This window comes from Pristiophorus japonicus, chromosome 6, assembly GCF_044704955.1.
Source record: "Pristiophorus japonicus isolate sPriJap1 chromosome 6, sPriJap1.hap1, whole genome shotgun sequence".
Classification (NCBI taxonomy): domain Eukaryota; kingdom Metazoa; phylum Chordata; class Chondrichthyes; family Pristiophoridae; genus Pristiophorus; species Pristiophorus japonicus.
Window position 1 is genome coordinate 160,118,333 of NC_091982.1, and position 14,315 is coordinate 160,132,647.

At 46.2% G+C, this 14,315-nt stretch overlaps 2 protein-coding genes across 4 annotated transcripts in view; both read right to left on the reverse strand.

Moving 5' to 3' along the window:
• The window catches only part of proca (protein C (inactivator of coagulation factors Va and VIIIa), a), a 105,753-nt gene extending 96,792 nt beyond the window's left edge, over window positions 1-8,961 (reverse strand). The window contains exon 1 of the mRNA XM_070883346.1: window positions 8,879-8,961. The gene's annotated coding sequence lies outside the window, so the exon portion shown is untranslated. The remainder of the gene's footprint in view (window positions 1-8,878) is intronic.
• LOC139265841 (diacylglycerol kinase delta) overlaps window positions 2,512-14,315 on the reverse strand; it is a 198,208-nt gene continuing 186,404 nt past the window's right edge. For 2 of the 3 annotated variants that reach the window (XM_070883345.1, XM_070883344.1), the window contains exons 29-30: window positions 11,768-11,898; window positions 2,512-9,204 (exon numbers count right to left, since the gene is read on the reverse strand). In XM_070883345.1, coding sequence (XP_070739446.1) covers window positions 9,115-9,204; window positions 11,768-11,898 — 221 coding nt within the window. In that variant the 3' untranslated portion in view covers window positions 2,512-9,114. Of the gene's footprint in view, window positions 9,205-11,767; window positions 11,926-14,315 lie in introns of all 3 variants that reach the window. The other variant, XM_070883343.1, reaches the window with a different exon arrangement.

Consider the following 14,315-nt stretch of genomic DNA (forward strand, 5'->3'; position numbering starts at 1 on the left):
TTATTTTTTTCGATAGCCACGGATGGTTATCGTTTCTTTTACACCCTTTCCTGCTCACTGGGATATATTTTTCTTGAGCGTTATGAAGTATCTCCTTAAATGTACACCACTGTTCATCAACCTTCCTACACTTTAATCTATTTTCCCAGACCACTTTAGCCAATTCTGCCTTCATACCTTTGTAGCCTCCTTTATTTAAGCTTAGTACGCTGGTTTGAGATCCAACTTTCTCGCCCTCCATCTGAATTTGAAATTCAACCATGTTATGATCACTCATTCCAAGGAGATCCTTTATGCAAGTGGTTTTGTCCCTGGTGGTTTCGAATCACCCCTCTTACAATAGTTTTAGACACTGGAATTATAATGGTGAACAGTCATAGACAGATCTTTTCGGTTTCAACCATTGCAATGCTTTTATTCAACTGAAAACACAGCTGCTCCCAGTAAAATCACACCCTGGTAGTGGATGGGTGAGTGAGTGAGTGGAGGAGTGAGTGAGTGGAGGAGTGAGTGAGTGGAGGGGTGAGAGAGTGGAGGGGTGAGAGAGTGGAGGGGTGAGAGAGTGGAGGGGTGAGAGAGTGGAGGAGTGAGAGAGTGGAGGGATGAGAGAGTGGAGGGGTGAGAGTGTGGAGGGGTGAGAGTGTGGAGGGGTGAGAGTGTGGAGGGGTGAGAGAGTGGAGGGGTGAGTGAGTGGAGGGGTGAGTGAGTGGAGGGGTGAGTGAGTGGAGGGGTGAGTGAGTGAGTGGCGGGGTGAGTGAGTGAGTGGAAGGGTGAGTGAGTGAGTAGAAGGGTGAGTGAGTGAGTAGAAGGGTGAGCGAGTGTAGGGGTGAGTGGAGGGGTGAATGAGTGGAAGGGTGAGTGAGTGGAAGGGTGAGTGAGTGGAGGGGTGAGCGAGTGGAGGGGTGAGTGAGTGGAGGGGTGAGTGAGTGGAGGGATGAGTGAGTGGAGGGGTGAGTGAGTGGAGTGGTGAGTGAGTGGAGGGGTGAGTGAGTGGAGGGGTGAGTGGAAGTGTGAGTGAGTGAGTGGAGGGGGAGTGAGTGGATGGGTGAATGAGTGGAGGGAGGGGTGAGTGAGTGGAGGGGTGAGTGAGTGGAGGGGTGAGTGAGTGGATGATTGCGCAAAGCTCCAGCCTTACGCTCCAAACATCTCCTCTCACCGTCCCATGAAGTTGAGCAGTTTGGAGCGTGAAGCTGGAGCTGTGGTCAAATCAAAAAAGCTAACCACTGCAGCAGCAGAATCAACAATACAGAGTTTGGAAGCGGCGAGGAGCGGAGGGAGGGACTGACGAGGAGTGGAGGTCGGGACTGGCGAGCGTAAGTGGAGAGGACTGACGAGGCACGGAGGAGCAGAGCAGTCGGACGAGGCACGTAGGAGCCCAGATGTGGAGGAGCGTGGACAAGACCAAGGGAAGGCGCAGCATTGGCCAATAGGGAGTGTGTGAGGCTCACATTGCGTACTATGAATTCCACGTAGAGAGAGGTCCTGTGGGAAGGAGGAAGGAAGGACAGTAGGAGTATGTTTGAGTTTGTGTGTATGTATTGGCATATGCGGTGGAGCTTGGTCTCCAGTCATCTTGGATCCCCTTGCCACTGGACCAAGACCTTGCTCCGTCAAGCCCATGTGGTAGCTGGTGTGCAACGGCCACCCCACGTTAAAAGAATTCAAGCACAGGCATCTTCCACCATTTAAAATGAGTTCATCAGTCACCTGAATCTTTTTTTAGTGTGAAAGCAAGTCATCCTCGACCCCAAGGGACTATGATGATGATGATGATGAGTGAGTGGATGGATGGGTGAGCGGATGATTGGGCGAGTAGCCGTGTGAATAGATAGGTGGGTGAGTGAGTGGATGAGTAGGTGAGTGAGTGGTTGGGTGAGTGAGTGAGTGGTTGGGTGAGTGAGTGGATGAGTAGGTGAGTGGATGGATGGGTGAGTGAGTGGTTGGGTGAGTGAGTGGATGGATGGGTGAGTGAGTGGTTGGGTGAGTGAGTGGATGGATGGGTGAGTGAGTGGTTGGGTGAGTGAGTGGATGGATGGGTGAGTGAGTGGTTGGGTGAGTGAGTGAGTGGATGAGTGGATGGGTGATTGAGTGGTTAGGTGAGTGGGTGAGTGAGTGGGTGAGTGGATGGATGGGTGAGTGAGTGGTTAGGTGGGTGAGCGGATAATTGGGCGAGTAGGTGTTTGAATAGGTAGGTGGATGGGTTGAGTAAGTGAATAGATGGGTGGGTGAGTGAGGGAGTGGATGGACGGTGTTAGTCACAAGTCCTTGTCAAGCAGTGACACAAAATAAGACCTTCTCCCACGGTGGCGCTCTGCATCAAGTGACAAATGGATATCAAGATTCCTTTCAGTTATTTTTCCAAACCAGGTGATATGTAAAGTCAATTTAAATAACAAAAGGAGAAGCATAGTGTAGAGATTCACTTGTTGAAACACTTCCAATTAGAATCGCCTCACCACTCAAAACACATCTAAGCAACAGAAAACTGAGAAAAGATACTTTACTGGAAGATTGGTTCGATCCCATTGTATTTACAGGAAATATGTACATCGATTGACAATTAATATGTACAAAAAATAGTCACAACCATATTTATATATAAATTAAGAATAAATACAACATGCAGGCCTCATGGAGAGGCAGAAGATAGACAGAACCCGATCCATTTGCTGCTCTCTAAATAAAACAGTTGTTCCAGAGAGTGAGGTAAATAACAAGGAATTTTGTCACTTGGCGAGTTAAGGCAGAGGTGCATTGATACCTGCCATCACCTGTGTCAAGTCTGGAGTCTAAGGCCAGCTCTCCTGCAAACAGATTGCACATCTGAGTTATGAGCTCACCTTCATAAAAATTACAGACTAACCAAGACACAAAAACATCAACAGCACTGAGCAGCTATCTTCAAACAGTGCTGTGGTTTCCCTTTGGATGGTGAGCCGCCATCTCCCTGCCATTAAACAGTGTCATGGACTCCCTTTAATGGAAACTGCAATCTCCAGCTCCTTTTAAACAGTTACAAACTCCTTTCGACAGAAACCCAGTCTTCCTCTAAATGGAAAAGTAAAATACTGTAGATGCTGGAATCTAGAACAAAAGCAGGAAATGCTGGAAGTCTCAGGCAGCATCGGTGGAGAGAAAGCAGAGTTAACGTTTCGGGTCGATGCCCTGATTTCCAGCATTTTCTGTTTTTATTCCTCTAAATGGAGCTGTGGCCTCTATAAATGTCAAATGGTTAATGTTGATTGAAGCTATCAAAGTTTTTTTACATCCAATGGGTACTAATAGAAAGCACAACTTCACAGGCTTCACTGCATCACAATATAACCTCTTAAAACAAGAGGCCTGTTAATTCAGCATCTCTCTCTCTGTTAAAGTACCATGTTTCTCCATCATCCCATTTGTCGCTCATCTGCTTATGCAGCGTCTCTCTAATCACTCATCTCTCATTCTCTTCTAGCCAGGGCAGAGATCTGGTTGGACGGGAATCCTGCCCGCCCCTCTAATTGTGCCCTGATCCCAAACCATTTCCCTAGGTCAGTAGGTCATCTGATATGCTTCTGATTGAATTCCTCCTGCAAAGAAGGAGTGTGGCAGTGCCCAGCAAAAAAAACCTTCATTTGAGGTAAGCGGGGGCCAGACTGGAGGTAGAGGAGGCTTCTTCAAGGCCTTCTCTTGGCCTTGGGGGACCTCAAGGCTGTTACCGATGCTTTCCCAGGCCTACTGCCACCTTCCATACGGTGGTGCCAGGAAGCGGCGGTAAGAGGGGCGGACACCAGAAAAATCCCTGGTCTCTGTCCTCCCACCACCATCTGCATGCAGTGGGCAAGGAAAGGATGGCTGATGGTGGTTCCAGAGGGAGGGAAATCCAGGTCAGGGCACGTGGTGGCAGTAGCCCTCACCATCAGATCGTGACTCATTCTCTGTCAATATGCCACACCATTTCAGGGGGGATCATGGAGGAGAATCCAGCCCACTGTGTCTCCATTAATACACCATCAGCCTCCATTACTGCTTTGTCTCTCCATTAATGCACCATATCTCTCTCTGTTAAAACAGTTTCTCCCCACGAATGCACCATCTCTCTGCTAATACTTTTATCACTCCATTAACATACTCTCTCTCTCCCCTAACACTGTCTCTATTTCTCCGATGACTGTGATGTTTTTGTGTTTGCCTCAATGATTTCATTTTTCTCTTTGCCCAAAGGAGACAAAATGAGTTCACAATAAACAAGAGAAATAGTTCGCCCTTTAACCCGATCTTTACATGTTTTTTTTAACAAGTGGCGAGTCAGGGTATAAAAACCATACCATTTGTATTCAACAACTATAACGACACACAAAAGTTACCCACCTTCAAATAAGTGATGAATTTACAGTGTAGAGCTGGAATGAGCGTGAAACCAATACATCTTAAACACAACATCTTTGCCACATTTTGTTTTGTTTTCAATTATGGTATCTCCACTTGCATGAGGTCACTTATGTGGCAATTCAGTAAAAATATTCAGGAACGGCAGAATGACTCAGACAAATTCGTGAAGGGAGAAGGTGAACTCACACACACTGTACCATCACTGGGGCAGAGACATTGATGCAGTCGATTTTAGAAAAATATGGAAGTTAGCAAGCAATAAAGGGAGTTAGGGAAACTGTTATGCCCAAAGGGAAATTGGGATCTGGAATTCAAGTGGAAAGTATAAATAGGGTTACGAGAGATAAATGTTTCTGAAGACAGGAGTAAGGTACATGGTAAGAAGGCGGGTAAGGTGGGTGGAGTGATATGGCCAGAAAGTGGTAGGTGGGGTGGAGCGATATGTCAAGTAGGTGGTAGTGGGATAGAGTGATGTGGTGTGAAGGTGGGTAGTTAGGGTGGAGAGACATGGTGTGTAGTTGGGTAGGTAAGCTTGGAGTTATATGTTGAGAAGGTGATAGTAGGGTGGAGGGATATGGTGAGGTGGGTAGGGCGGGATTGAGGGATATGTCGTGAAGGTGGTAGGTGGGGTGGAGGGTTATGGTGAGAAGATGGGGTGGGGCGATATGCATGTACTGTGTCAGAACCAACACCTCCAAGTTATAGCAGAGAGATGACAGGGCTGTGAACCATCTCCTGCCATTTTGTCTTTGTTCTGATTTTTGATTGACCGTTATGTAGCCAGGAACTGCCTGAATCTGGGATAGATATAACATAATTTCCCTCGTTCTTTAATTCAATTTATGCAGTTCTATCACATGGGCGATTACCAGTGAGACCAGACTCTGTCAATTCAACTGTTACGCAAAAGATTCTTGTTACTTTGGTTCACAATAATTTAGAACTGCAATTTATACTTGCTTCTGTATAATTTAGCTTTTAAATGAAGGTGGAAAACATTTCTTAGCCTGAGCCACATGGTCTTCCAGTGTGGTGCCTTCTGCCAGTTGCAGAGATCTGAAACTCACATTGGGTAGGCCATATTATTGTCAGCAATGCTCCAGCAGAAGGATTAATTGGTCATTTTGTGGAAATGCTATCCCAGCTGTTCTGTACACATGGTCCAGTTGCCGTCTACGGGATGTGCTGGGTTCCCAATGAAAGCTAACTTCTGCATTGATCACAACAGCATATCAATGGGTAGTGGCCCAAATTATGACATGGGCATTAGGCGAAGACATGATCGGGCTCAGCTATGATGCCCTATGGGTTGGAGCAGTGGCCCATGTTGACTGTCTGGCCTTGCATGGGTGGCCAGTAGTTGCGGGGTTAAGCTGAAAAAGACTGACTGTCTGAGATGCTGATATAGAGTACGTTTTTGCTACGAGAAGCTAAGGAAGCAAGTTTGACTGAACAGGAGTTGGGCACTGAGGCAGAGTGGGCCTGAACTTGCAAGACAAGGCAGGCAAGTGAGAATTAGTTCTAACTGATTAAGTCTGATGTAGCAGAGAATTAGGAGTTTATTAATGATAGGTTCTGGATTCAGGCAGTGATATTTGTGGGATGCATGATGTGGGATATCCTGGATATGAAAAGTATACAGAAGCAGTACATGGGAATGAAGTAATCTGGATTTATGTTGCTGAAACAGAGGAATGGTGATCTGGAGGAGCAGCTGGCCACACTCTGCAATATATGTGGAGGAGAAAGATTTCTGTAAAATGTTCCAGAAGATGGTCACCCCACAGGTAGAGAGCAACAGAGGAAGGGATGTTTTTGACTGCCCATAGGTGCAGGGGATGTAGGAGGACACAGGAAAACCCTGGACTTGTGTACAATTCTGGTTGTTGTACTGCAGGAGTAAGAGGAATGGCGAGTTCAGGGGGTGGAGAAGGATACAGAGATAGGGAGAGACGAAGCCTTGGAAGGATTTAAATACAAGGACCAGAATGAGTGGTTTGGAGATGCCCCAAACAATAACTTGTATTAAATGAAGAGAGTACAGTTTCTCAGTGGTCCTGAAATGAGTTCTCTGCCAGCTCCACTCTTCCAAGCTGAGGGATGTGCAAAACAGCAGAAAGACTAAACATTTAAATAAAAGTATTTGGCAAACAAGTCTCGAAGGAGATTATTTGTGATCCAGATCTTGAGGTCAATCGGTCTTCTCACAAATCACAATAATCTCCAGCACTGAACTGGCAAAGGCGTTGCAACCCATAGGGCGTGTGCTACGAGGTGTGGCGCCTCCAGAGTCAAGGGTAACAGTCACCTCATGGCGAGGAGTACTTCTGCGTGCTGTATGTAACAAAATAACTCCCTGAAGATTTTGGAACTGCTTTTTTTTTGATTCTTCACACATCCCAAACACGGCAGGATTCACATGGTCACATCCCAGACATGCCGGGATTCACTCCCACGCATCCCAGGCACTCTAGGATTCACTTTCACACATCCCAGGCACTCTAGGATTCACTTTCACACATCCCAGACACCCTAGGATTCACTTTCACACATCCCAGACACTCCAGGTGTCAGCCATGGCTCAGTAGGTAACACTCTGGCAGTACCGAGGGAGTGCCACTATCTGGATGATATGTTACACCAAGTCTGTCCTCTCGGGTGGATGTAAAAGATCCTATGATGCTAGTTGAAGAAGAGCAGGGGAGTTCCCTCGGTGTCCTGGACAACATTTATCCCTCAACCAACATCACTAAAAACAGATTATCTGGTCATTATCACATTGCTATTTGTGGGATCTTGCTGTGCACATTTCAACAACAACTTACATTTATATAGCGCATTTAATGTAGTAAAACGTCCCAAGGCGTAACAAGAGCAATACCAATAAAAAAACATTTTTGATACTGAGCTACAGAAGGAGATATCGGGCAGACGACCAGAAATTTAATCAAAGAAGTAGGTTTTAAGGAGAATCTTAAAAGAGGAGAGAGGTAGAGAGACGGAGAGGTTTAGGGAGGGAATTCCAGATCCTAGGGCCAAGGCAGTTGAAAGCATGGCCACCAATGGTGGAGCGATTAAAATGGGGGATATGCAAGAGGTCAGAATTGGCAGAGTGCAGAGATCTCGAAAGCTTGTAGGACTGGAGGAGGCCAGAAAGATAGGATTTTAAAATGGAGGCGTTGTCAGACTGGGAGTCAATGTAGGTCAACGAGTCGGGGTGCTGGGTGAACAAGATTTGGAGCAAGTTAAGGTACAGGCAGCAGCGTTTTGGACGAGCATAAGTATATGCAGTGTGGAAGGTCAGCCAGGAGAGCATTGAACTAGTCAAGTCGAGAGGTAACAAAGGCACGGATGAGGGTTTCAGCAGCAGATGAGCTGAGGCAGCGTCGGAGTTGAGCGATGTTACAGAGATGGAGTAGGCAGTCTTGGTGATGGAGCAGAAAGGGGTCAGAAACTCACCTCGGGGTCAAACACACCAAGATTGCGGACGGTCTTGCTTAGCTTAAGACGGTCGTCAGGGATGGAAATGGCGATCAAGGAACTGAGTTTGTGGCAGAGACCAAAGACAATGGCTTCAGACTTCCCAATATTTCCGACATTACAACAGTGACTATACGTCACAAGTGTTTCAATGGCTGTAATGCACTTTGGGACGTCCTGAGGTCGTCAAAGGTGCTATATAAATACATGTCTTTCTTTTCTAGGACTGACTCTCACACATCCCAGACACTCCAGGACTGCCTCACACTCATCCCAGATGCTCCAGGATTGTCTCCTGCACATCCCAGACACTCCAGAACTCGCTCTCATATATCTTTGACACTCCAGGACTGTATCGTCCAGGACTATTTGACAGTGCTGCACTATCTCCAAAGAGCTATACAGGCCCTAGAATCGGCCAGATGGCTGTGTGGTCCTAAGAGCTGCACTGCCTGGGACATGCACGAGCCTGAGGCTGCTTCCCTTCATTCTGAAGTACAACAATGTCTCTGTATCGCCTAGGTAATGAGAAACAACACGTTAACGGCAGGGACTTTGAGGATAACCAATACAGGAAGACATTGTAATAGCACTCCCACGTTCTTCAAGTTGGTATTGTGTAAAAGGTCTATGAATAGATCCTGGGATGAGAGAGAAATGTGGGGTTCCACACTCAAACCCACAACCCTCACACTCATGGATCACAATACGAAAAGGTTCAATTAATCTCTGCGAATGTGAGTGACTACAGGTTCTGTCCCAGTTACAGTTTCATTAGGTCATGTATTATAAAAAAAGAGATGCTTTCTTAGTCCCTTTTGCAAAGAGTTTCTGAGATTAAGTCACTGGTGTGCAGTACATTCCTCTGTCGAAGGAGCATGATTCCTCTTCATTGGGATCATTGTTGAATTTTAGACCAATCACATTCAGCTTTACTCCCAGCTGAGTTTCAGAGTAAAATCCAATCTAACTGGCTGCTGAGGATACTTGAGGTAAATTCAATTCTGATTTGACAGATTTTTACCTCGAATGCAGCATAATTTTGAAGGTTAAGCCTCGTTTCCATGTTCTATATTGGCCGGGAGGTTGTGTATCAGGTCCCTTATTGTTTTGATATCCGTTAGCTGCTCCAAGGCCAACACCCTCCGATTAGATGAAGGTGAGGCAATCACATACAGCCCCAGGTTAGCCTCTCTCGTCCTCTATCCAATGGGCTGGAGATTTAGGTAGCTCTGTATACACAGGAGTTGAACACGTACATCACACTTCGCTGACAGGAGTATTCCGGCTCAATTCCTTGATCCCATGTAGGATCCTCTTCATGTGGCCCACTCGCGTTATCCCCAAGTCCTGCCAAACACAGGTTAGAAGACACGCGTTTATTGTCAGTGTGTTAGTCTAGTAGATACTAAAACAACCTTAATGAAAATGTAGGTCAGAAAAAGGCAATAATCTGAAAAGGAAATGGGGTTAAATAGGTAAAATACTTAAGGAGACTGACAGGAACTGACTATGCACTCCACACTCATATAACATAGCTTTGCTGTACAGCTCAGTGCCAGCTCAAGTGCCTACCGACCTACTTCATTTCAGGAGAAGAGAGCATGTCCTTGATCGGGGAAGGGAAGGGGAGGGGAGGGGAGGGGAGAATGTAAATTAAAGAGAGCAACGGTTGCCTCACTCTCAGTGATGCATAAGTCAGCATTGGTCATGGTCAAAATATTCAGCTTCTGGCCTCACTGAAGTCCTGTTGGAAAACATTTGAATACAAGGTACTAACTGTACGCATTATGTAGCAGACAGTACACAATGCGTATCCTGCTGGCACACAGTGTCTTTTCATTGATATACAGCACATATTACGCTGGTAAAAAGCCATATACTACTGGTACACATTGGATATCCCACTTGTACGCAGCACCTTTTTCTGCTGGTATAAAGCACGTATCCCATGGGTACATAGTGTATCCGCCTGATACAGGTCCTCTGTAACCAGTTATTCACCAGCACCAAGACCAGCTCATAATGCATCACTCTCGGGAGCTCGTTCAGAGGGTTAGATGCAGCGTAAAGATGTTACTACAATGCCTCATCAAGCATTCCCAGATCAGGTACAGAATAAAGCTCTCTTTACAGAACCCTTCAAGCTACTCCAGAAATGTGCCATACCTGACAGGGGGATGCTTGTTGGGGTTGTGTAAAAGAGTTTCCTAATTCCCACACCAGCTGTCGCCTGAGTGAGATTGCCAATTTGTGCTGAATTAGCAGCAGTTTTATGCGGTGAGCTGATGCCCATTAATAATGTCCCCAACTCATTTCACTGAGGAGCAGTACGATCAGCATCAGTCTGAGCAGCATGGACGTCCAAATCTAATGGTGCAAATCAGTCTTATTTATTCACTCTGCGTTTGAAGTGTTCATTGTGAGTTTGAGTGTTTACTGCTTATTTCCAGCTGATTCAGGGCATTAGGTATCAGATGTTGTGGCTTGCAATTCCGGAGGTGTAGGTTTGAGACCTGGCCAGTAGTAATGACAACACGAAACACCTGGGGGCTGGGGTGAGAGGGGGCATCTAAAAACAGGTCAGGCAGGATAGCCCTGACCATTAGGCCCTAGACCACGAAAAGAGTAGATAGGCTGCAGCCTAAAGCTTTAAGCTGGAATTGGGCAATGGTCAATGGGTTGGCTGGATGATATGGTTGGGGTGTGGGGGGAGGGGGGGGGGAAATGCCTGCCACTGCGAGCATTTGGCAGGCAACCAGGTTAAACTCGAAAATTAGGTAGGGCAGAGCTGAGAAATCAGAGAAATCAAGTTTAGAAACAAAGGGCAAAATACAAAATGGCAGATGGACCTGGGAGACACGGTTGGTAGGTATAACAGTCACCTTCTGTTTGGAGGTCCATAATGCACTATTTTCTGAGTGTGACATGCAGATAGGGACATAAAATTGAGAATTGCTGATAGATAGATCTTGACATATAAAATTTGCTCAAAAATCTGGACTTAGGAAGTAAGGTTAGTGTGCACAGGAAAGGCATGCCATATGCAAGACTTTTAATATATACACATACACATGAAACTGGGTTGTACCCCAATGTAGATTCCTGCAGTGATAAGAGATACTGCACTAAATGGAGCATTTGTTACAAAACATTTTATTCACAAAATAGCTCAGATATTTGAGATTAGACAATGACTACCCTGAGAAGAGTGCAAGATTGAGAAATCTAGCATGAGCAGTTAAAGTAAGGAAGCGGTGTGAGAGATACCCAGGATAAGCCACGGCAGCAGCTGGCATCACATCGGGTTGTTGGTACAAACCCAGCTGCTATAATCCACAAAAAAATATACAACCTTTATTTGTCCAGAAGTCATTCGGCCAGGTCCAAATGCCGCCTCAATCTTTAAACTTTTTCCTTGTGTCCAGTGGGGTCAAAATAATTAAAAAGCTAATGAGTTCCAGTCCAGGTACTCGGCTTAGCACCCATCTATAGATTGTGATTCAATTAATCTTTGTCACTTGCTTAAATTAATGTTTATCTCTCTGCACCAATAAGATTGAACTTGCCCTCGAATGCCATTCTAGAATTTCCCTGGGTAGAACCCTCACGCTTTCTTTGCCGTTTCCCTCCTTCCTTCCACAGAGATATTCTTAGCCATCACTTGGGCATTTTGCCTCGAAGGCTCTGTGGGTGTGTAACTGCGGAGTGCACGCACTGTAATTTTCCTGACAGTTCTGTTCTATTCTGTAACGGTTCGCTACGAACTCCTTTAGAGCTCATGGTTTCAAAGTACCTTCCAACGGATGTGATCTCAGCACACACAGCAAGTTAATGCAGAAAGACAGTACCGATAAGGCCAGGCCGCATTAGTTCGTCATTCATGCAGAAGGGAGAACGTCACTCGCTGTACCTTCAGATCCCGCCTCTCCAGGTGCAAGAGCTCTGAGCCACGGATGTCGTGCCGGATGAAGATGTCTCTGTACTCGAACAGGCTAAGATGCTCTAACCAGGCTGCCACCTCCTCAGTACCCCACTGATGCACTGTGGGAAAGCGAAGAGCAGCGCCACCTTCAGTACCCACAATCCCAAAGGCAAAGAGAAATGCACAAACCATCACCCGCTAGCAAAAAAAAGGCCCACAGAAATTTCAGAGAATGCAGAAAACCAGATAATCTCACAAGAGGTATTTCAGGGAGACACTGTAAGTCAGTAAACACACAATGCAATCTGAAGTCCGGCACAGCTGGAAATGAAATACCTGTCATTGAGTGGAAAGCTCCAGGCTACATTATCAAATGTACAATGTACAAAAACAGTTCCCCCCACACCCCGCCACAATCTCTCTATAGTAGAGTGATAATCAACCCTGCTGGTCAATACATCTCATTGGTCGATGCACTATCTGGTGTTGTACTGAGTCACACAGATCAGCAGCTTCACAAGCATCACCTCTGATCTATTCTAAGTTAGCTGATGTCAGCCTGGCTGCAGTTGGAGAGCTCCAAGTGGCCTCTGCACCATGGGCTGGGTGGAAGTGGTGGAGGGAGTTGCCCACAGTTCCTGCTCCATTGACCCTTGTTGAGGTGTGAGAATGGATGTTAGGTGAGGAAAGAATTAGGTTTGGCTGTGATGATCCAGGGTCCAATACCCTGCTGACACTCACTGTCTAGGACCTTACATGAAGAATGGTCACTTGGGTGAAATGCTAGAGGGTGACTAGCACCTGTGAAACCTCGACCCTGATGAAGATCAGCACCTTCAAGGCAGCAGGGGAGAAACAGGGTTGGGTACATGTACATTGTGCTGATGCGCCTTCCACCCATCCCCTACCCCTGTGCTCCACCCACCACATGCTGCATCCACCATGTGTTCCACCTCTTACTAACCTGCTCCCTGAAGCTACTGCTCAGGTACATGGCAGTGGCTCAAAATCGGTTTGCATTCTTCTGACTGGCAGGAAACAAGATGCAAACTTACAATCCAAGTGTAGTATGAGTCAAGATAAGTGGAACACACTGGGGTACCCAGGGCAGATACAATCTAGTTACTGTACTAAATCAGATTTTGTGTTCAAACTGGGCTGTAACTACGAGTGCATGGAACCCTGCATTGGTCCCATTTAAAACTGCAGCCTGGAGCATACCTTCAAGTCACTGTGCGATACATTAATACCAATAAACAGATTTTAAAAATCGACCATTTAATCAGAGAACAATGAAAATAGAAAACACTTCGATCTTGTTACAACTTCTTACTACTGTTGAAATAAAACATTCAGAATGTGAGTGTTTTTATATTGGAGGTGAGATTCTACATCGGGTCCAGGTGTAAGGGAGGATTCTATATAGGGTTCAGGTGTACGGGAGGATTCTGCACAGGGTTCAGGTGTGGGAGAGAGGTTCTGCACAGGGTCAGGTGTGGGAGAGAGGTTCTGCACAGGATCAGGTGTGGGAGAGAAATTCTGCACAGGGTTCAGGTGTGGGAGAGAGATTCTTCACAGGATCAGGTGGTGGAGATTCCCTTGTAATCTGAGCTGTTATAGTTATTCTGAGCTAGGGTAACAGGTAGGCTTCTACAAGTTGTTCAGGTAAAAGTGCATCGACACCAGCGTTCCTCCAGTATCTGACCCGTGTTGACCATCACTTGTCAATCTGGACAGTGAATGTTAGCACGATAGTCAACCATTGGAAGAGTCACAGCCAGGCTGGATCGTGTCCTCACCTTCAAATGCTCACTTTCCAGCGGAAGTGGGACCTGAGCTAATAGTTCCCATCCCTAACCCATGGGCTCCGGAGGCCAATTACAGTACACCTACTAAGATGAGATCAGATAGAACCTTTTGTCTCTAGTTCAGTACCACATTTGGCAGTACATATGCCAAATGAGCCACCGGGAGAGTAAGGCTTTACATTGCGATTTGGAGCTAACTTCCACCTGCGTTTTCCAGAAGTATGTGGGGGAACAGTTTAGGACTACTTATTGCCATTGTGCATTCTGCTGAATGGAGGGCTTTCTACTTTGGAACTGTAAGCTGTCTCACAATTTTGCGGACGATGACTTCAGGCTAATCTACAAAGACTCATGTGTGATTCTTACCCAGTGGCCCACATCAGAGCAGTCTGTGGTACCTCTATGGGGAGGGGGGGGGCGGGAGGAGGAAGGAGAGGGATGGCAGTGGGGATTACTGATTTAGCTTAATGCATCCTTATCACAAATGCCTTGGCCAAGGAACTAATTAAAATGACATTATTTCAAAATGCCATCCACATAATGGAGTTGGTGAGATTGCACTGGCAGCTCGTGATCAAATGCTGTGTAAATCTCTCCAAGCATGATTGGGACAGACACTGGCAGAGCTGGATGATAATGATATAAGTTACAGATGCTGAACATGATGGGCTGGATTTTCACCAACTTTGCGACCGGGTTTTTGCCATGATTTGACCCTCCGCGGTGAA